Genomic DNA, 21,859 nt, shown 5'->3' with positions numbered 1-21,859 from the left:
CTCGGGGCTGAAGATCGTCGAAGGCAACATCACACTATCAAATTATCAATTTTGGGGTATCGATAAACCTTAAGTGTTTTCAAGTGAGTGGCATGTATAGATATTTAGTCCTTTGTGTTATGTGTTTAATGGTTTGGCCAAATGTATTGGCTTATAATGATTCAACTGTATATAGCCATGAGATGTGGCTTATATTGGTTATGGGTTTGTAAACCTATTTATCCATGTGCAATGTTGTAACACCTTGAAATGTGATCATGTGCTTATATGTACAGACCTTGTGTAACGTGGTTATACCTGTTTTCTATAATTAAGTTGAAGTTAATTAGTATGATGATAATCGTGGTATAAAAGTATAAGTGGTATTATAATAGATAAGGCCAAATAAGTATGAGAAACACAAGTATGAGGACATGCAAATGTTATTTTTGGAACTTAATTGAGGATGTTTAATCTTTAATGGGATACCATGTTATATGCCTTTGATGTTGTATAAGTGTGTGAGGGATTAAGGTTGACCAAGGCTTGGAAAATAGCCTAAGTGTTGGCCACACAGACAGAGACATGGTCGTGTGTCTCAGCCGTATGGAAGACACGGCCTAGCACACGGGCGTGTGTCTTGGCCGTGTGACATTAAAATATTGCTGACGTCATAAATAGAGAGTTACACAGGCTGAGGAACGGGCGTGTCTGAGCCACACGGGCATGTGACTCTCCAAAATTAGAAAATCTTCTAAGTGTTGTAAAAAGTTTGTTTTGGGCCTTGTAAGTCCGTATAAGGGACATTATGAATATGAATGAATGTTTTTAATTTGAACTAAATTTTATGGCCCAGTTTTACATAGTTGTGTACGTTTAAGTCCGGTAATGCCTCGTACCCTATCCTGACCTCGGACTCGGGTAAGGGGTGTTATAGTTGAGTTTTGCAACCTGACTCTGATACCACTAAATGTAACACCCCAAACCCGGCCTACACGTGATGGCTGGATCCGGTGATGTCACAAGGTAGGATTTTGAAAACGGAGTCGTTACGTCAAAACATTCCAGTTTCAAAACTCATATTTATTTATATCTATTTTCGAAGGCTTCTGTTTAATTCATTTATTTGCCCAAACGTAAATACAGCGGAAGTCATTAAACGTTTAATTCGATAATCCAGTTCATTTTTAAAAAAAAAACCAATTTTTGTTAAAAATCATCGTAAATAAATAGTCAAGTCAAAACCAAATCCCAAAATAAGATCAAATAGTCCAGAGAGTTCATTAATTACAAAACTCTGGAAATAACCCTTAAAATCAGTATAAAATCATAATTAATAACCGATTATAAACTCGTGGTTACCCAAAAAATCCGTCGCATCGATCCGCCTAAGTCTATGGATTAGTTGAACAAAACAAAAAAATAGATGTGAGTTTTCATAAACTCAGTGTGTAACCCAACAGAAATAGACATAAAATTTATATAAAAATCAATATAAATAGTTAGATACAGATTCAGACTCATATCCATTTTAGATATGGATAACAGAGATAGATATGCAGACTAGATAAACAGAATCCTACCCCCATCCTCTACACACCAACTTCGACCACCCCATCACACCATGTGGGGTTAAAAACACCCACCTAGCCCTATATACCGTATCGTGCCATTATGACACATATCAGATAAAGTACAGCTAAATTGCCAGAATATAGGCAGTGAACGCCACACAAAACACTTCTTCCATATATATAAATCTGGCCTTAAGATAGATACAAAATACATGTATAGACATAGATATAACATTCTTATCATGTTTGTGTACAGATATCAGATAAACATATAGTAGAATAATCAGACATGCATAACAATATCCTACTAAGAGCATACTATTAGAATGACAAATCACAAAATCTAGGGTTTAGCTAGCCCTTACCAGCCCTACGGTAGGTCCATAGTCTATTGGAACGACCCGTGCAACCCTAGGAAAAATTTTAGAAATATGGGCCCACATACTTGTGTAGACCCATACGCCCAGATTGGCCTCACCTGTGTGGCCTACATGGCCTGACCCATAACCCACACACAGGTGTAGAGTGCCCGTGTGGGTCCACACGCCCAACTTGGCCTAGCCTATGAAGCCTACACGGCCACACTCGCACCACACACGGCTGTGCCTTAAGTACGACCATGCCTTTGTTGACCACACGGCCAACCACATGGCTAGGCACACGACCGTGTGGCATCGACAGTGGGGTTTTTCGACTTCCGTTGAAGCTCGTTTTTCTGTGTTTCGGGTACACACCTGTTACGGTTTTGATGCAAAATCCTTTCCAGATACCACTAGAACCTAAACTTGTCCAACAAAACACTGAATTAAATGTCTAATTCGATACTAAAATTAAAACCAAGGTTCCGTTCATTCCAACAAATAACCAAACCCTTAGCTTCTAACGAACAACGCTGATTCCACACAAGTAAGTCACCGATTACCAATCCGCAGTTCCTTGATCTTCTCCTAAACAATAAGGTATACGATATCAACACAACTGAAACACCCACAATTGAAACGAAACTACTAAAGTACTTACCAACAAGCAATTCGCGCAGAAAAAATAGAACCCAACGCAAAGATCGACAATAGCCTGAACGAGAAATGAAAAGGTAACGAAAAGAGGGTAGAAATCAAGAGTTGCACAACAGGGAAGCAACTGATGTCAAAAATCATTTTGAGAGGGAGAGAGAACATGAATTTTGAAAAAAAAAAAGAAACTGATAACCCTCAATATCCCAACTCCCCACTATTTCCTCAATCTTAACCACTTCAGAATTTTAATTCCTCCGAAATTCTATCACAAAACTGAGAAAAAATAAAACTCACATCCACGCAGGGATTCAGACACAGAACCTCCAACACACCAACTCCCTACCACTCAAACCAGCAGGCTCATTCTGATATGAATTAATAGACACTTTTATATAAGCTCACTCATCATAGGTAAGGCTTGTACCTAAAATAACAAAGTTTTGCCAAAAGGGGGAATTGGACCCAAGACCTCTCAAACACACATCCAGAACACTTAACCACTGAAGCAGATACACAGTTGTCAGATATTTACAGAAACAAAAATAAATTTATTAGGGTGTTACATGTTGGATTTTTTTCTACCATATAATGATTTGTTTTAGTACTAATATTATCACTATTATTGTATTGTTAATGTATTAAATATTGGAAAATTATTTGATACATTTGTTAGTAGAGTTTTTAAACTTCACAAGTAAGGTCGAGGTTGATAAGTATCCTATGAAAGTATAATAAAATATTTAAAAAAAGACACTTGTCTATTTTTTAATGTTGGTTGTGAAATAAAAAAACATATATTATTAGTATTTCAAGTACTTACCCTTAAATATTTCATTAAAAATATTAAATAAATTCTTTTAATATACATGGTTGATTTGGGTTGATTTAAAATTTTCAAAGCTCGAGCTCCGGACTTACTTAAATCCACCCAAATGATTGGTGAAAAATCTTTTTTAAGTTATGGTGATATTTAAGTATATGAGAGAAAATGATATTCAGTCTTTATCTTGGTTTCTCTTCCTCAATAAAAGCATACATGAGGGATCACACAAATTTTTTGTCTTATTTTATCTCTTTTGTCCATTTTGTGGACCTTCACAACAAATCACATAACTGCTGCATATGGCTGATTTCCACTGTCCACTTTGATCCATGTTTGATGTATTTAAATTAGAAGAGGAATAGACCTTGTTTAAGAGTAGATCTAGTTTAATTGAGTGGAGTTGCATGCAATTCTAGAAATATGACAACATAAATCTACCGGATTAAAGTTAAATCTAATAAGGGAATCAATAGATCGAGTTAATGCGATAATAATGGTTTTAATTAAAAAGAAATTTTAATTAACCAGCCTAGAGTCAGTTGCTCTTACTATCAAAAGAGATATTAGCATAATTTATGGATTTCTACAAAATACTAAGTGAATAAATTGCATAATTTAGATTGATAGTGACAGATGAAATCTAGGTAAATTCTTTCCTGGGTATTGTTTTGCTTCTTAGTTGTTTATCATTTATTTTCGTGATTTGTTCTTTGCTGTGTTTGTTAGTTAATTAATTTAGTTAATCTTAGTTTTCATCAATCACTAGGTTTATTTGGCTAAATAATAGAAAAACAATAATTACAAGTACTTTTAGTTTTCGTAGAAACGATATTTGTACTCACTGTAGCTATAGTATTAATTGATGGGTGCACTTGCCTTAATGAGATCTTTAGTTGGTTTCATGGACATCACTAACATATAATGATATATTTTAGTACTAATATTATCACTATTATTGTAGTATTAATGTACTAAATATTGGAAATTTATTTGATATATTGTCAGTAGAGCTTTTAGAATCCACAAGTAAGGTTAGGGTATAGTAACATATTAAAAAAATAAATATTAAAAAAAAAGAGACACATGTCAATTTTATGGAAATTATTTAATGTGCCATGGAATAAAAAATATATTGTTAGTATTCCAAATACTCACCCTAAAATATTTCATTAAAAATATTAAATAAATTCTTTTAGTATTCATGATTGAATTAGGCTAAGGCTTAATTTCAAATTTTCAAGCTTAAAGTCGAGCCCGAGCTGGACCAACCCAAATCCACCCGAATGATTGGTGAAGAAATCTTCTTAAGTTATGGTGATATTTAAGTAAATAAGAGAAAATGATATTCAGTCTTTATCTTGGTTTCTCTTCCTCAACAAAAACATACACGAGGAATCACACAAATCTTTTGTCTCATTTTATTTCTCTCTTTTGTCTATTTTGTGGACCTTCACAACAAATCACATAACTGCAGCATATGGCTAATTTTCACTGTCCACCTTATATACAATGTTGATTTATTGTTCCATTTATCAATTTTGAGTTTAAAGGTATTAGGTTTCTTGGAACTTATTGTACTCATAACACCTTTCTAGATGTAGCTGAAGAATCCATTCATTTTCAAGGTTTAACTTTGAAAATAGCTTACCACTAGGATAAGCTAGCTCCTTTGTGAAGTGTTTTCTTTTTTAATATAGGAGGGTAAATATATATTTACACTTGAACTTGTTTAAATTAGTACTTAAAGTTTATTCTAGTTCAATTAAATACTCGAATTTTGGATTTTTTGTCCAAATTAATATTTATGGTAAATAAATTATTTGAATAAAATTGAACTATGACATCAAGTTAATGTACTAGTTTGAATTAGAAAACCAAATTTAAGTACTTAATTAGACAAAAGAAAAACCTTAAGTATCAATTTGAACTTTGAAGCTAAGTTAAAGTAACAAAATGTATATTTACTCTTTTATATATGTTAGAACTTTTGGGCTCGAAGCATCCCATGCGTTGCATATGTAAAACTCTATATGGGATAGGAGAAATGATAGTATGAAACAGTGATATTATCTATTTCTAATAATTTTATGCCACATCAACAATTTCATCCTAAATTTAAGGATCTTAATTTGAATTTAGTTTTTTAAAGATAAAATGATAAATTTCAAGATGAAAATATTGGTGTAACATAAAACAGTTGGAAATAGATAATATCACAGTTTTATACTATCTTTTTATCATGAGATAGGTACCCATATTTTATAAATAAAAACACCTTAATTTAGAAAACATTTCATTAAAACAACTCTTTACAAGTTTCGGATGAAAAATAAGTGATAAAAAAAATTATTATTCTATATACTACCAGTCTTAACATCTTCCTAAATCAGCAAGGAAAATGGATAGAACAATTAAAAAGAAAATGGTAAAGAGAATAGGCAGCATCCGGCTGGCGGCCAAAGCTTCTTAAAATTTAAAACATGAAGGGTGTCGGAGAGAACGCAGGTATAACCATCGGCTCAATGTTATTATTCCTGAAAATTACCCAAAAAGAAAAAAAAAACATAATCAAATATTAGGCAGAAAAAGGGTACTTTAAAAAAGAAGAAAAAGAGTACGTATTACCAACCTGGAGTAGTAGGAATTCTCATCATGGCTAACTCTGTAAGGCTTAGACGTATATTTCCCTTTCGATTTGTTTTTATTGGGAGTTCTCTTTTCCGTAATCTTACCGTCTTCCCTGATAGCTTGAAGAACCGGTCTCCAATATCGACTTGGTGAGGAGGCAGAGCCACCGCCTGACTTGGTAATAGTACGTTCTGCATGGCGGGTGGTGCGGAGAGAAGCCTTATCCTCATCTCTATGGGATGTGGATGGGCGATAACAGGAACCTAATTCAGAGAAGAACTTCATTTATGGGAGAGGAAAAAAACCACGGAAGAAGGTTCTGGGTTGATTTGAAGTTGAGTGCAGGGGAATGATGCGGGGTTGATGATTATATTTATAGACGAAGAGTAGTGAGGTAAATGATGTTGACACTGATTTGCTTTGCACAAATTATTGAAATGCAAGAACCAATGGCCTTTATTTATTTATTTATTTATATATACACATTTTGTTTTGTTTTTATAAATATTTTGAAACAAATAATAAATTAAAAAATAAAATGATAGTTGACAAAAATAAATATAAAATTTAAAATATATAAAAATACAAAATATTTTTAAATATAATGATAAATTTAAATTTTATATAAATATTAAATAAAAAATAAAAAAAATCCTCCCCGTCTCCCTACCCACCCCCGGCATCCCTCTCCCTCTCTGCTGCAAGCTCATTGTCCAAGGTAATTTTCTCAGCCAGCCTACTAATTTTGAAATCAACGAAAATCCAGTTGTAATACTTCAAATTTGTTCTATTCCAGTGAATATTGGTAAAGAAGGATCTTGATTTTTGCTCCTCTTTTTTTTTTTTTGGTCTAATATTCCTCTGCAAGTACAAGAAATGAGCCCCTTAATTGTCTTTGCTTAATTGTGCAGCAGAGAGGGAGAGGGACGTGGCAGGGCAGGGAGGGGTAAGAGGTAGACGGGGAGAGTTTTTATTTGATATTAATATAAAATTTTAATATATTATTATTTGTTTGAATTTTTTATGTATTTTTTTATTTTCTTTGAATTTTTTAAAATTAAGATTAAATTGAGATTATTTATATAGGGGAGGGAGAGATAAGAGGTAGACGGGGAGAGTTTTTATTTAATATTAATATAAAATTTTAATTTATTATTTGTTTGAATTTTTATGTATTTTTATTTTCTTTGAAATTTTTTGAATTAAAATTAAATTGAGATTATTTGTAACTTTTGAGAGTTAATTTTTTTAAATATGATTAAATTAATATAATATGTAAAAGTTAAGGACTAAATTTATTATTATACTGATTTTTCAATTGCCACGTTACCCTTTTGTTAGTGCAATTAATGAAAATAGACCAGAAAAAATAGTCTCGATTAATTGGGTTACCAATTTAAAAAATTCATAATTTGATGATCAAAAAAGAAAATGACTCATAATTGGGGGACCTGTGGTGTAGTTTATCCAAATATTTATTGGGTAAACTACAATAAGTAGTCATCCAACTATTAGTAAATTTTTTTTGGTCACTTAACTATAAAAAATCATAAAATAGTCACTCAATTATTAAATTTTGTCTTTTTTGGTCAACCAACTATCTTAGATTATTTTGGTGTTACCATTTTATTTTTTACATTATCTAGCTCATAACCAAAAATAAATAAAATTAAATAGTTGAGTGACCATTTGTAACTTTTCATAATTAGATAATAAAATATTGTGTAATAAATATATTTATAAAAATTTACATGAAAATAGATGAAGCTTTAATTGAAAGGGAAAAATTAAAATACTATAAATTATAGTGGTTTGGGTTCTAATCCTATCATGTGTGTATTTTTTAGATATTATATAAAAATATAAAAAAATCCTCAAAATATATTTATTGTTTTGTAAAATGATTGGATAATTGGTAATTTCTTAAATAAGTTGAGGTTTGATTAATGGGTGACACTTAAATCAATCAACCCCTCCTTAATATGTAGTATAAATAGATAAAATATATAGTTTTTATTTAAAATATTAATTTACTAATTAAAAGTTTTTAAAATAGTGAAATTAGGAGGAGAGGTTAATAAGATATACAATCAACTTTTTCTATAACAATCCCATTTGTCTGCTCAAATTGTTTGTTATAGAGATGACTATTATACACCTATAACAATATGTTGTTATAGAGAGATGCTTGCTGTAAGCTTATCATAGAATTTATATCATTAATTTCCATCAAATAAAGAAAGTAAGAATTATGTTTAAAAAAGTGGAATCAAATGAATAAAATTAAAAGATGTATAACATGTACATATATTATTACTTTTATGCATATTTCATTTTACATTCTTTCACAAGTTTATAAATCTAACAAGTTCAATTAAACAATTTGAGTTATCAAATTAATTAATTAATTAATTAATTAATCATTTGTTACGAAATTCAAGTAATCAACTTATAATTTTATGATGTTCCAAATTCATAATAGAATATTTAATTAGGGAACGTAATAGCTTATTGAATTGATATCTTTAATCTCTCATTGAAAATTATTTTTATTTAATAAAATATGATTAATAAATTTCTTCATGTGAAATTTAATCATTTTATTTAAATAATCTTTTAATTAAGATCATTTTATTTAATAAACGGTAATTAATAGGCTTACTCATATAAAATACCTATAATTTTACTTAAAAATTAGACCATATGTTATTATAGAGAACTAATTTAATAAATAACATACTTCATAACTATGGATATTATTGTTATAGCGAAATGTTGTTATAGCGAGTGATTGTTATAGAGTGGATTGATTGTATAATATTATTTTTATTAAAAAAAAGATTTCATATCACTCACTAAAACATAAATTTTAACTAAAAAGTGTTTGGAAGGAGTGGAAACTTATTTGCCAAACATTTAGACCAAGTTTGAATCCTAGAACTATTACTGTTAAGAGAATTTTACTTGAATATCACAATTAACTTGAATAGGATGTGAATACCAATAATTATACCAAAATAATAAGTTTTTTAAAAGTTGAGTTTTTAAGTGAGAATGTTATTAATGATAATTATTATTATAGATTAAAAGGAAAAGAAAAAACCTTTGTCCCTTTTAAGGGTTGTCGACTTGTCATAAATAAGCTATTAGTCTAACAAAAAAAATTATTTGTGACGATAACTTCAAAATTGTACTATCAAATTTGTGGACTAAACGTGAGAAGGTTGTCTATGAACGAAGTCAGAATCTTTTTTACATATGATATTAATTAAGCAATTAATTTTTACAATAAATATTTCTATCTTTGTTGTTGAATTGTGAGGAATCTTGTATTGTTTCTTCCTGCTTCAAAAGTAAAGATATAATCGGGAATATAATCGGGTAATCATCCGGTCTGATAATCTCAAGGTATTCAAAGTTATTTACAATTATCATTTAGCTGGATCAAATATTTTACTCGTCAGGAGAATTCAACAAATTTGATCTTCTAAAGACAAGTAGTTCGTGAGGTATATTCCTAGATAAAATAATCAGGTAGCGGATACATTAACTGAAATGACTTTTGTAAATGAGAAAGAGTTATGGTTATTTGGCGTTCATCCTTTAGATATGTAAAAAAATTTGCAAAAGGATAGAATAAGAGATATTTTAACCTCGAATATTCGTATGTCAACCTTTTGATAATTTCTTTTAGTCTTCTTTTTATACCAAAAAAAAATTAACTTTAAAACTAGAAACATTATCTAAAGGGTCGAAGCTTATATTTATTAATATTCTATTAAGTTTTATCATTGACTTACATAATTTATGGATATATATACATACAAATGGTAATGGATATTATATTACAAATAAACTTAGTGTGTTAGTTTAATAGTTAGAGTGTTCATCGCTTCAAATGTAGTTTGGATTCGAGTCACGTTAATTGCATGGTGTTAGGACTTTGTCTTTTCTTGTAATTCAAAAACAACAGAAACAATTATTTTGTCCTTAATTAAAATAAGCGTGAAAAATTAAATATTAAAAATTTAAATATTGAATTGAAGTTAAAATATTATTTGATATATTATTTAAAATTAATTACGACATATAATTAGATTATTTGATGAATATAGATTTTAAATTATAAAAAAATATTCTATATTTTATTCTTAATTTTAAACATTTCATCTTATTGCAAATAAAAATTAAATTTTAACGTAAAATTTTATAAGATAATAAAATATTATAATAGATAAAATAAATTAAAAATATTCTATGTGATAAATAACTCTTATTTCTTATTATTTTCACATTTTTATAAAAATTTAAAAATATTTAATTTTAAATTATCAATGTATAAAAATTAAATCATTAAAAATATTAAATTTCAATTGTTTTAATTTTTCAACTATCTATCAATCAAGACTTAAATTAGACATGCTATTTGGAGTAATTGAAATTATAAGTCACATGTCAGTGTTGGGCCCCTTGTCATGCACGAGTATTAATTAGAGACCAAACATAGAAAAATCTAGAGAAGCAATAGAAATTAATGTGGGGGTGTTGGAGACATAATTAGGGTTTGGAATTGCAAGTTGTCACACTCCCTATTTCCAGAGGGAAATACCAATTCATATGAACCACAGAATGTTGCACCACAACATCACGTACAATCTTCTTCAATCTTTCTCTCGAAAATTCTTCCCCCACCATCCAAGTCTATAGGGAACAATTTTTAATCTCGCACTTCATATGTACGTTAAGAGTATTATACCTCATGTTATATTAAATTTGATGTTATTGTTATATAGATTTGAACATACATATATCCTTCAATTTGACAAGTACCAAGTAAAATTAAAAATATTATTTAAGAGTTCATATATATATATATATTAAGAGGGTGTTTGGTATTATATTTTAAAGAATTTAATTGGTTAGAATGTAATTTCAATGTTTAATATGTAAAATTTAATTTACTTTTTTAAGAATGTAACATTCCTTTTAAAAGTTAATTTCTCATTGCATGGTCATTTTTGTGACAATTTTTTTTTGGCACATTGAAGAGAAGTCTAATGTTTGTGGCTAAAATTTCATTTGCAAAACTGGTGTGGAATGATTGGATAGTATTGAGGAATTTTAATCAAGTTGTTTGGTAGAAAGATAAAATATTGACTAGGCAGAAAGAGCTAAGAGGGGTTGAGAATTTCATGGCATGCTTGAATGAGTATGGCTTAACTGGCCCTTCAAAAGAAAAGGAAAGTGTTAAGTATGACTCATATTTCAATTAAATTTAAGAAATAATTTTCTAGTTAAACTCTATTTATTTGTTTCAATCAAACACTGATTAGTTTAGATTATTTTATTATTATTTGACCTATGAATTTAGCCTATAAATAGGCTCTTTTACAATCTTAGAAAATACATCCATTAGATATTAGAACTCATAACACATTTAGAGAATTTTGTATTTACGTTTTGAGGGTTCTTTGTTTTCGAGTTTTCGAGGTTTAGTTTTTATCTTCATCTTTTGTACTGTTCGTTCTTTTGTTATTATAGTAAAATTATCTTTGTCGAAACAACCTTTTTTGAAAAACGGGGATCGACTTTGGTTTTGAAAATGGAAACGAAAATTGGGAGTCTCCACCAATCTTTTTTGTTTAGGTGTGATCGGATCACCTAGTAATTTGGTCATTTTAATAAAACATTTTGATTTACTAAAACAACGATTTTGGTCTACGAAGTTTGAGAAAACGGGTTCGGGAGTCGGTTACGTACGAGGAAGGATTAGCACCCTCGTAACGCCCAAAATTGGTACCTAATTGATTAATTAATGTCTTAATGTCAAAATTTAAAAAGATTTTAAAATAAATTTTAAAATACGATCCCTTTTTATGAATATTTGGATAACTTGAAGTGGATATTAAGATTCTCTTGTTTCGAAGAAATAAAATATCACATCCAGCACGTAGGACACGACATTTCAAATCTTCGATACCAAAATCATCTCATAATTTCCAAAACTTATGCATTGAAATTATAAAAAGGATATTCGGTCGTTCGTTCAAACGATAAATCGAAACCCAGCACGTAGGGCACAATTTCTCGAAATTTCCAAATACGAAATATTGCCTTATTTTAGAATTTAGAAAACATGAGTGAAATTCTAAAGGAATATTCAATTATTTGAACCAGCGGGAAATTGCAACCCAGCACGATAGGGCACGATTCCCCGAATTTCCAAACTTTGAACGTTGCCTTCGTTTTAAAGAATAGAAAACGCGGACGAAGTTTTAAAGGGAAATTCGATTATTTAAACGAACGAAAGATCGAAACCCAGCACATTAGGGTACAAACTATCGAATTGCTAAACACCAAACTTCGCCTTTGTTTTATAAAGTCGCTCCAAAATACATTAATTTGACTTGGAATGAAATAGAATCATGAATTTCGGATCAATAAATTGAAAATTACAATGCGACGATTGCGAATGAAAGGCGAATAAACATGGGAAAATATACATGGATAACGAACTCTATTAATGAATGGAAATAGTATAAAAATAAAAAAAAAAACGAGTTAACATACACACAATAGCAATGAACTCACATCTAAACAATAATAATCAAAATAATGAAAACTAAAATATAACTAATTAAAGAAACAAATCAAAATAAAACTATAACAAGTTGTCAAACATAGATAAATAAAATTAAGATATCAACACAAAAACTAATAGACAATATGAAGTGATAATATATGAAATAATACAAAAACAAAAACATGTAACATACGAAACAATGCGGAAGCTAGGAGCCAATATGATATAAAAAATTTAAAACTATATTAGAAATTAAAATGAATAACACATGCTAAGATTTGAAATAATTTGTATAAAATAAAACTAATAACATATGAAAGATTATTAAAATAGATGTTATGAAAGAGAGAGTTTAGATCAAATAATATACAAAATATTTTAAAAACAAAACATGCCTACTTACAGTTGATAATATACATACAATGAGGAAGAAGATTAACATAAATAATATATAAATGGTGACAACAATTTATGAAAGAGTCTTACATAACCAAGATATATAATAGAATACGTTTCTAAAGAATATGTTATATACATAACAAACTTGAAAGGTATATATATAAAATAGTTTAAGATAAATAACATATATATGAAAATATTGAAAATAAATAATACGTCGAATAGTTTAAAAATTAATATACATACAAATTTAAAATGAGTAATATTTTAAAATGATTTAAAATACATAATATGTAAAAACTTGAAGTAAATAATAGAACAGTTTAAAATAAGTAATATAAACAAAAGTTAAAATATATAATAATAATAAAATAGTTTTTTAAAAATTAATAAATAAATAAACAAGATAGATTAGGGACTAAAATGCAACTTAGCTGAACTTTTGGGGTGAATTTAAAATAAAAGGAAATCAAAGCAGATTTAAGGAATAAAATAGCAAACGCACAAAGATATAGGGACCAAATTAAGATATGAATGAAGTTAGGGTACAATTTATAATAAAATATGTAAACGATGACAATAATGAATGATAATAGTAATAATAAGAATAATATATATAGCAAATAAACATAGATAATCTAAATTTAAAATGTACACACATATATAAGAAGGATAAAAATAGGTATAATAATAATAATAATAATAATAATAATAATAATATTAATAATGTCAATAATAAGAATGATAATTAAAATAATAACATAAATTTTAAATATATAAAAAAGGTAGAGAAACAAATAAAGCAAAAAGAGTTTAGTTAAAAAAATGAAAGCAAAATAAAATAAATGAAATACTGCTACTACTAATAATAATGAGACAATAGTAATAAAAGAATAATGACATACTAATACTAATAATAATAATAATAATAAAATTAAAAGAAATTTGTACAACGATAAAATAAAAGAAAATATATACAAAAAACAATTATAATAAAGAAAACAAAATAATAAAAAAATTAAATAAACAAGACAAATAGCTAAATAAATGAATAACGAAGTAACAAAATAATAAATGAACTATTTGTCTAAAAGGTTAAATAAAACTAGGATTGAAATTGAAATCCGAATAAAATTTTGGGGTATAATTTTAAAAAAATGAAATTTAATGAAACGCGAATTAGGACTTAAATGAACGCGCGAATAATATGGGAGGACCCAATAGGCAATTAACCTGTCCCCCCAAAACGCACAGTCTAATTGGGTACCAAAATAAAACAATGAAGAAATTTCAGGGGCAAATTCAAAAAATAAAAAAAGACTAAGGTAAGGACCACATTAAGAACCACCTCAAAAGCGGAAGGACTGAGGGCTCAAATAGACCCTCAATCCAAAAACACGCGGATCCTAGGAGGGTATGGGTCGGGTCGGACGGGCAATTAGTAAAACGACGTCGTTTTGGCCTTAAATGGCCTAGGTGAAACGACGCCGTTTCACACATGCTATATAAACCCAAATTTTAAAAAAAAAAAACACATTTCTTCATACTTTCTTAAAAAAAAAGAAAAAAAGGGGGGGGGAGGGGAATTCTCTCTGGGCAACCCACCTCCGGCGATCGAACCACCGTCGTCTGTCGTTGCATGACCATGCATGTCTGGCGGCCGGATGTGCAAAAGTGGCCCATTTTAACCCTTCGGCTCTCCCCACCTCGGATCTGAGTCTTAAACACCCAAAAAGGTCACGACCGTTGAAAGAAATTGGGAAAACCATTTGGTTTCCTTCTCTCTGATCACCCAAAAAGGTAAGAAATGGTGCCTTTTGTATATCTATATGTATATGTATTATTTTTTATGCGTATAGGCTAAAAAGCATGGAAATATACCTTCGAATGAATCTCTTTTTTTTTATTTTGATTTTTGTATTTCAAATCTCTTTTTTTGTATTCAAAAATAAAAAAAACCCCCCAAAATACAATCGGTTCCCTCATGTTTTCATAGTCGAATGCCTATTTATTTTGCTACCCCTTTCTATTTGTTGCTTCTATTTTTCTCTTTACTTTGCGTGTCTCTCTGCTTTTTTCCTTGTTTCGTTTGCAGGTCTAGACGAAAGTGATGGGACGGGGTTGGCGCAAGGATGAGCAGAGGGGTCAGGCCTCGGGGCTAGGCACCGGCGGTGCGCTCAAGGCACGTGGGGGAAGCGGTGCAGCGCAAATGAGGCTCAGAAACCCTAGGGTTTCTGAGTTGGTTTAGTTCTTGGGCCTTTTGGACCCTTAGGTTTGGGCTTAATTGGGTTAGGATTTGTAATTGGGTTTAGATTTTGGGTTGTGAATAGACATTTTAATTTTAGTTTGGTTTTTGTTTTTTTTTTTTGTCTGATTTGGTGTATTGGGCCTGGGCAAATTTGGGTACTTACAATCTTTACCCGTGGTTTTTTATCCTCTTTGGAGGGGTTTTTCCACATTAAATTTGTGTGTTCAATTTATCAAATTCTTCCGCTATTTTTTTACTTGTTGCTTAATTGGGTCGATCCCAACAAGTGGTATCAAAACTAGTTTAATTTTCATAGATCAACCCATTCAGATATGGCAGCAACAAGGTTTGAAATTGAGAAGTTCGATGGTGAAACAAATTTCAATTTGTGGCAAGTTCGAATGATGACAATTCTAGTTCAAACAGGCTTGAAAAACGTTGTTACCAAGAAAAAGCCTGAGAATCCAAATCAAATAGAATGGGAAGAGCTTGATGGAAAATGTCTTGTCTGCAATCCAGTTGTGCCTCACGAGTATGGTATTGCAGGAGGTATTGATGGAGAAACCTTTATCCGCATTGTGGAAAAGGTTAGAAACTCTTTATGCGACTAAGTCTCTGGCTAACTGTTTAGTGTTGAAACAATATCTACTTATGGTTTTCATAAACAAATGTGAGCTTCTTAAAGATCACATCAATCAATTAATTACTCTTTTAAATGATTTAAAGAATGTTGAGGTTCATATTGACGATGAAGATTAGGCTATACTATTATTGTGCTCTTTACCACCTTCATACAAGTCTTTCAGGGAGACCCTGATTTATGGCAGAGACAAACTCTTGTTCGAAGATGTGAAGCGTCATTTGTTAAGTAGAGACAAACTCGACAATGAGTTTGGTTTGGATAACAAAGCAAATAAGTAAGCTTCCGTTTTGGTAGCATCAAAGAAACGAGACAAAAGGTGTAACACCCCCTACCCGTATCTGTCGCCGGAATAGAGTACGAGGCATTACCGAGAAGCACGAAACACTTACAGATAATTTAAATACATTTTCATAACAATTTGTTTCGATTTCATACTATTTCATATTTAAGCTTTATTCACTAAAGTATTTGAAATATCATCTTTATGCAAATAGCACACATGAGGTACATAATTCTATAATTATGAATGAACACATTTATCAAACATATTCCATGTTTTTATATATATCATAGTTTCATATTTCCATGTATCAATTACCATCACTTCCTCGTATTTCAGACAAATACGTGTAACAATTCATAAATATGCAATTCATTAACTCTTCCTACCAATTACGATTTAAATTGCCAAATCACTTATTGAGCCCAATTTCAGTGTTCACTAAAATTTATCATATAAATTTTGATGTACGTATTCATCAATAAATTCCATGTACAAATATCATCATCTTATATTTCCACATACATTTGCTTTCCACGTTTATGAATTCAAATAGCATATACAATACATACCAATGTATTTCAAGTACGTTTTCATGATATTTCATTTCGAACTCAGATTATTTCATACTAGAAGATTTCTCATTAACTCATTTGGAGTACCAATTCATACGGATAATACACTCAAGGCGTAGAAATATATAATCACAAATGAATTCATCCATCAACCAAGTTTTATGCTCATGTCTCATCAACTCGTATTTCCTTATGTCACATAATTCCATGTAATACTTACCAAACTTCTTCAAATTAGTGAACATCTTACGGAATTGAGTACTTCGTTTTTTTTCGATGCTATAGTTCAACTATGGTCTTACACATCTTTACACAATGATGCCATAGCCCAGCTATGGTCTTACACGTAATCACATATCTCACTGATGTCATATCCCAGATATGGTCTTATACAGTAGTATATATCACACCGATGCCATATCCCAGATATGGTCTTATACAGAAATCACTTGTCACTTGTCACTTGTCACTTGTAGCCAAAGCTACCACTATTCACTGATCAGGTAGCTGGTGCTACCATTTTTCACTGATCAGGTAGCCGGAACTACCACTTTTCACTGATCAGGTAGCCGGAACTACCACTTTTCACTAATCAGGTAGCTGAAACTACCACTTTTCACTGATCAGGTAGCTGAAGCTACCACTTTTCAGTTGTCATTTGCCATTGATCGATAAGTGTAGCCGAAGCTATCACTTATCACTTTCACTTGTCCTTAATCGATAAGTGTAGCCAAGTTATTACTTATCACTTTCATTTGTCCTTGATCGATAAGTGTAGCCAAGCTATCACTTATCACTTGTTTCCATGGTCCAACCATGGTCTTTTCCTTCAATTCATCTTGTCACCGAATGAAATGCTCAATTTGATCATTTATTCAATTTTCATGCTTTTACATTATTCACGATTTTATCATCAATACATATGAAATAACTCATCATAAAATTCATAAAATTAACAAATAATCACTAAAATTTAGCCATATAAACTCACAAGTTCAATTTTTGTATTATAACGATAATCATAATTTCATAATAAATATTCCAAATAAAACATTATATCATTTCTAATCCAACACTCATCGATTATAACCGGCATGTGATCAATTTATACACGATTCATTCATATATATGTATATTTTCCTCCTCCTCCTCTCCATCCACATCCTTAGTATAAACAACACACTTGTAAGTAACATTATCCATAATTTTCATTATCTACTTATGTGAATATTCAAGCTATTCATCTGTGTCATAGTCACTAAATTATTTTTATCTTGAGCTATAGAACTCCAAATTAAGATCCGATAATTTTTTCTGAAACTAGACTCATATACCTTCTTACCATAAAAATTTCATAATTTTTGGTTGGGCCAATTAATACAGTTTATTCATTGAAGTCTCCCCTGTTCTGCTGTCTGACAGTTCCGACCCTTCTTCACTAAAAATTAATTATCTTCTTGTACAGGATTCTAATGATTTCCTCGTTTATTTCTATTGAAAATAGACTCATTCAGAATTCTAAACATATAAATTTAAGCCCCTAATTATTTTTATCCAATTTTTTATGATTTTCCAAAGTCAGAACAGGGGAACTCGAAATCATTCTGACCTTGTCTCACAAAAGTTATTGTATCTGATGATTTACAATTCCATTGCTTATATAATTTCTTTTATAAGAAACTAGACTCAATAAGATTTAATTTCATATTTTATTCATCCTCTAATTCGATTTATATAATTTTTAGTGATTTTTCAAAGTTAGACTACTGCTGCTGTCTAAAACAGTTTTAGTGCAAAATGTTTATTTCCATTTTGCCCCAAATTTCACAATTCATACAATTCAGTCCTTGCTCAATTAACCCCTCAATTAAGATAATTTTCTCAATTAACACTTTTTCTAGACATTATAAGTTATTTCATAATTTTTTAAATTCAGAATTTTCATATGAAACTTTAACTTCAAACTCTTTTACAATTAGGTCCCAAACATTCACTTTCTATTCGATTCTTTCAATAAAATCAGCATATAAATAATTTAAAGCTCTAATTCCATGCCAAATCATCATATACTTCCAGCACATATTCATAACAACTTTCAATTTCTTTCATAGAATCAAAAACTAATGAATTCAACAAGTGGACCTAGTTGTAAAAGTCACGAAAACATAAAAATTTCAAGGAGAAAGCAAGAATTAAACTTACATGAAGCTAGAGTATGAAAACCAGCTTGAACCCTCCTCCATGGCTGTTTTTCAGCTGATGAATATGAAGAGAAATGAAGAGAATTCTAGATATTCCAATTTAGTCCCATTTTTATTTAGCCAATTTTGGCAATTTTCCAATTTTGCCCTTATTTCATCCATTTCCTGATTTTTCTCAGCTATTGCCGCCCAAAATATCTCCTTTAGGACTATTTTCACTTTAGGTCCTTCCTCATTTGACAATTGAGCTATTTAATCCTTCTAGCAACTTTTACACCCTTTTCAATTTAGTCCTTTTTATTTAATTAACCACCCAAACGTAAAAATTTTCTGACTAAATTTTAATACTACCTCACCAACACTCCATAAATATTTCTAAAAATATTTATGGCTCGATTTATGAAGTTGAGGTCTCGATACCTCATTCTCGACCCAATTTACCTAATTAATTCTTTTAAATCATCAAATTCACTAATTCAAAAATGCTTTTATATTCGCATTTGACTCATAGGTATTAATTTATTAAATTTTTAACTCACCCGTCGGGTTTAGTGATCTCAAATCTCTATTCCCGATACCACTGAAAATTAGGCTGTTACAAAAGGTGTCACTATTGTTAAAAGTTAGGTCACGTCAAAGTAGATTGTTATAAACTGCAAAATAAAGAGCTGCTAAGAGTAACGAGGAAGATGAAGTTAGTGCTAATTTGGCCGATGAAAGCAGTAATGATTTCTTGTTAGTGGCAATGTGATATAACTCCAAGCTCACGTCCGAGTAGATTCTAGATTAGGGATGTTCTTTCAACATGTGTCCCAATAGAGAATGGTTCTCCACATACAGTTCAGTTGAAGGTGTAGTTGTGCGCATGAGAAACGATTCATCTAGTAAATTAATTGGTATTGGTACTGTTAAAATTAGGATACACGATGAGACGATTAGGACACTCTCAGATGTTAGATAGGTGCCTGATTTACGAAAGAATCTTATCTCCTTGAGTATTTTAGACTTGAAAGGATGCAGAATCAACATCCAGTCGAGTGACATTAAAGTATCTCGTGGAGCTTTCATTTTGTTAAAAGGTAAAAAAACAGGCAGTCTTTATATTTTGGAAGGTTCTACAGTGACTGATGAAATTGGACGTCCCTCATCCGTTACAGAGTTGAAGTCAACTCGTTTGGAGCGGAGGCAACTTGGTCATAAGGCGGAAAAAGCTATGACTGTTTCGTTGAAGAGAGGTTCTCTTTTGGATGTAGATTTTGAAAAGTTAGGGCACTGTGTTCGTGAAAATCAAACTCAGGTTAGTTTTGTTTTGGCAGTGTACAAGTCGAAGGCTAGAAGTTTTCCAGTTTCTAAGCACAGATTCAACTCAGTTAATTCCCTGCATAGTTCAAGATAGGCTCGTGGAGGGCTTTGGCAAAGATGGCGTTGTGGAAATATGAGTCAAGGTGGAGAGTTGTTAAGTATGACTCCTATTTCAGTCAAATTTGATAAATAATCTTCTAGTTAAACTCTATTTATTTGTTTCAATCAAACACTGATTAGGTTAGTTTATTTTATTATTATTTGATCTATGAATTTAGCCTATAAATAGGCTCTTTTACAATCTTAGAAAATACACCCATTAGATATTAGAACTCATAACACATTTAAAGAATTTTATGTTTACGTTTTGAGGGTTCTTTGTTTTCGGGTTTTCGGGGTTTAGTTTTTATCTCCATCTTTTGTACACTTCGTTCTTTTGTCATTATAATAAAATTATCTTTGCCTGTGATTTTTTATCCTCTTTGGAGGGGTTTTTTCAAGTTAAATTTGTGTGTTCAATTTCTCAATTTATTCCACTATTTTTTTTTACTTGTTGCTTAATCGGATTGATCCTAACAAAGAGGAAGTGGTGTGGGAAAGATTAGATAAGAGTCTTTGTTAATGCTAATTGTTTCCAATCCTACAAGAATTTGTTGGTTCTTAATCTACCCATCCTCGATTGTTCTAGAGGAGGTCGTATCGTTTTAAGGCTATGTGGATTACTCACCCTAGTACCGTGGTTACAAGCTAAAAAATTATAATTTTTTACTACAAAAGTGGAATAAGAAGGAAGAAACTTGAGTTAATGTTAGCGTCGGCCCAATCAAACCTCGATTCTGAGGAAGGTAGAGGTAAAGAGAGAATTACAAGAACAACTCAGACTTTTGGAGGAACAAGAGGAGATATTTTTACTAAAGATATTTGAATAAAATTGGAATCCTGTTGGAGAGCAAAATACAAGGTTGTTTTTCATGCTACCACAAAAAGACGAAGAGCACGGAATCCAATTTGGGGAATCAAGAATGCTTTGAATGAGTGGATTGAAAATCCAAAAGCTATTAGAGAGGTTGGCAGCCTATTTGACACCAGATTGCTATTTAGAGGTTGGATCAACCCTTCGTAGAAGAAAAATAGTGGATGGAAAAACCCGGAAGGGGGGGGGGGGTTATCAACAATTATGGGACATTGTTGGACCACTAACAACTTGGCCGAGTTCTTGGAATCTTTTAAGCAATGATCAACAGATTGAAGGGGTTATAAGTAATCCTATAGGACAAATTTAAAATTTTTTATGTAAGAAAATGATTTTCGAAGAATCTCATATTATGAGGAGAAATTGTGTAGACTATAAAGAAATAAAGAATAAGAGAAAAGGGAGAGGATCTTTAACAGCCTTGATCATAGAATTATTTGAAACTTTGTTAGGTCTAGAGTTGATGGGTTAATCATATTATGCAATGCGTCAGAATCATTTGATGCTCAATGGAAACTTTAAAGAAATTGAGGGCGGGGCCGTGGCTGCCCCACTCAGCTATGCCCTGAGAGGGATCAATGAGAATGGCGGTGGCGGTCCCAAAAGGCAAATGTGGATATTTTGTATTTGTATGT

General features: G+C 30.7%; 1 protein-coding gene across 1 annotated transcript; it reads right to left on the bottom strand.

The window, feature by feature from the left end:
- Positions 1-5,649: 5,649 nt before the first annotated feature.
- Positions 5,650-6,391, bottom strand: LOC108460066 (uncharacterized). Its single transcript, XM_017759445.2, has 2 exons — positions 6,022-6,391; positions 5,650-5,926 (listed from the first exon to the last, which is right to left on the bottom strand). The coding sequence occupies exons 1-2, from the start codon at positions 6,303-6,305 to the stop codon at positions 5,866-5,868; spliced, it is 345 nt and encodes a 114-aa protein (XP_017614934.1). The 5' UTR covers positions 6,306-6,391; the 3' UTR covers positions 5,650-5,865.
- Between the last annotated feature and the right edge of the window lie 15,468 nt (positions 6,392-21,859).

This window comes from Gossypium arboreum, chromosome 4 (assembly GCF_025698485.1).
Source record: "Gossypium arboreum isolate Shixiya-1 chromosome 4, ASM2569848v2, whole genome shotgun sequence".
Classification (NCBI taxonomy): Eukaryota; Viridiplantae; Streptophyta; class Magnoliopsida; order Malvales; family Malvaceae; genus Gossypium; species Gossypium arboreum.
This window is presented reverse-complemented; position numbering and strand designations above follow the sequence as displayed.

What these genes read in the sequence shown, in the direction of transcription:
- LOC108460066 (XM_017759445.2), bottom strand. Translation starts at nt 6,305, where the DNA reads ATGAAGTTCTTCTCTGAATTAGGTTCCTGTTATCGCCCATCCACATCC. An exon ending in GAGAATTCCTACTACTCCAG is followed by an intron (nt 5,927 to 6,021) that starts GTTGGTAATACG and finishes GGTAATTTTCAG; the next exon opens with GAATAATAACATTGAGCCGA.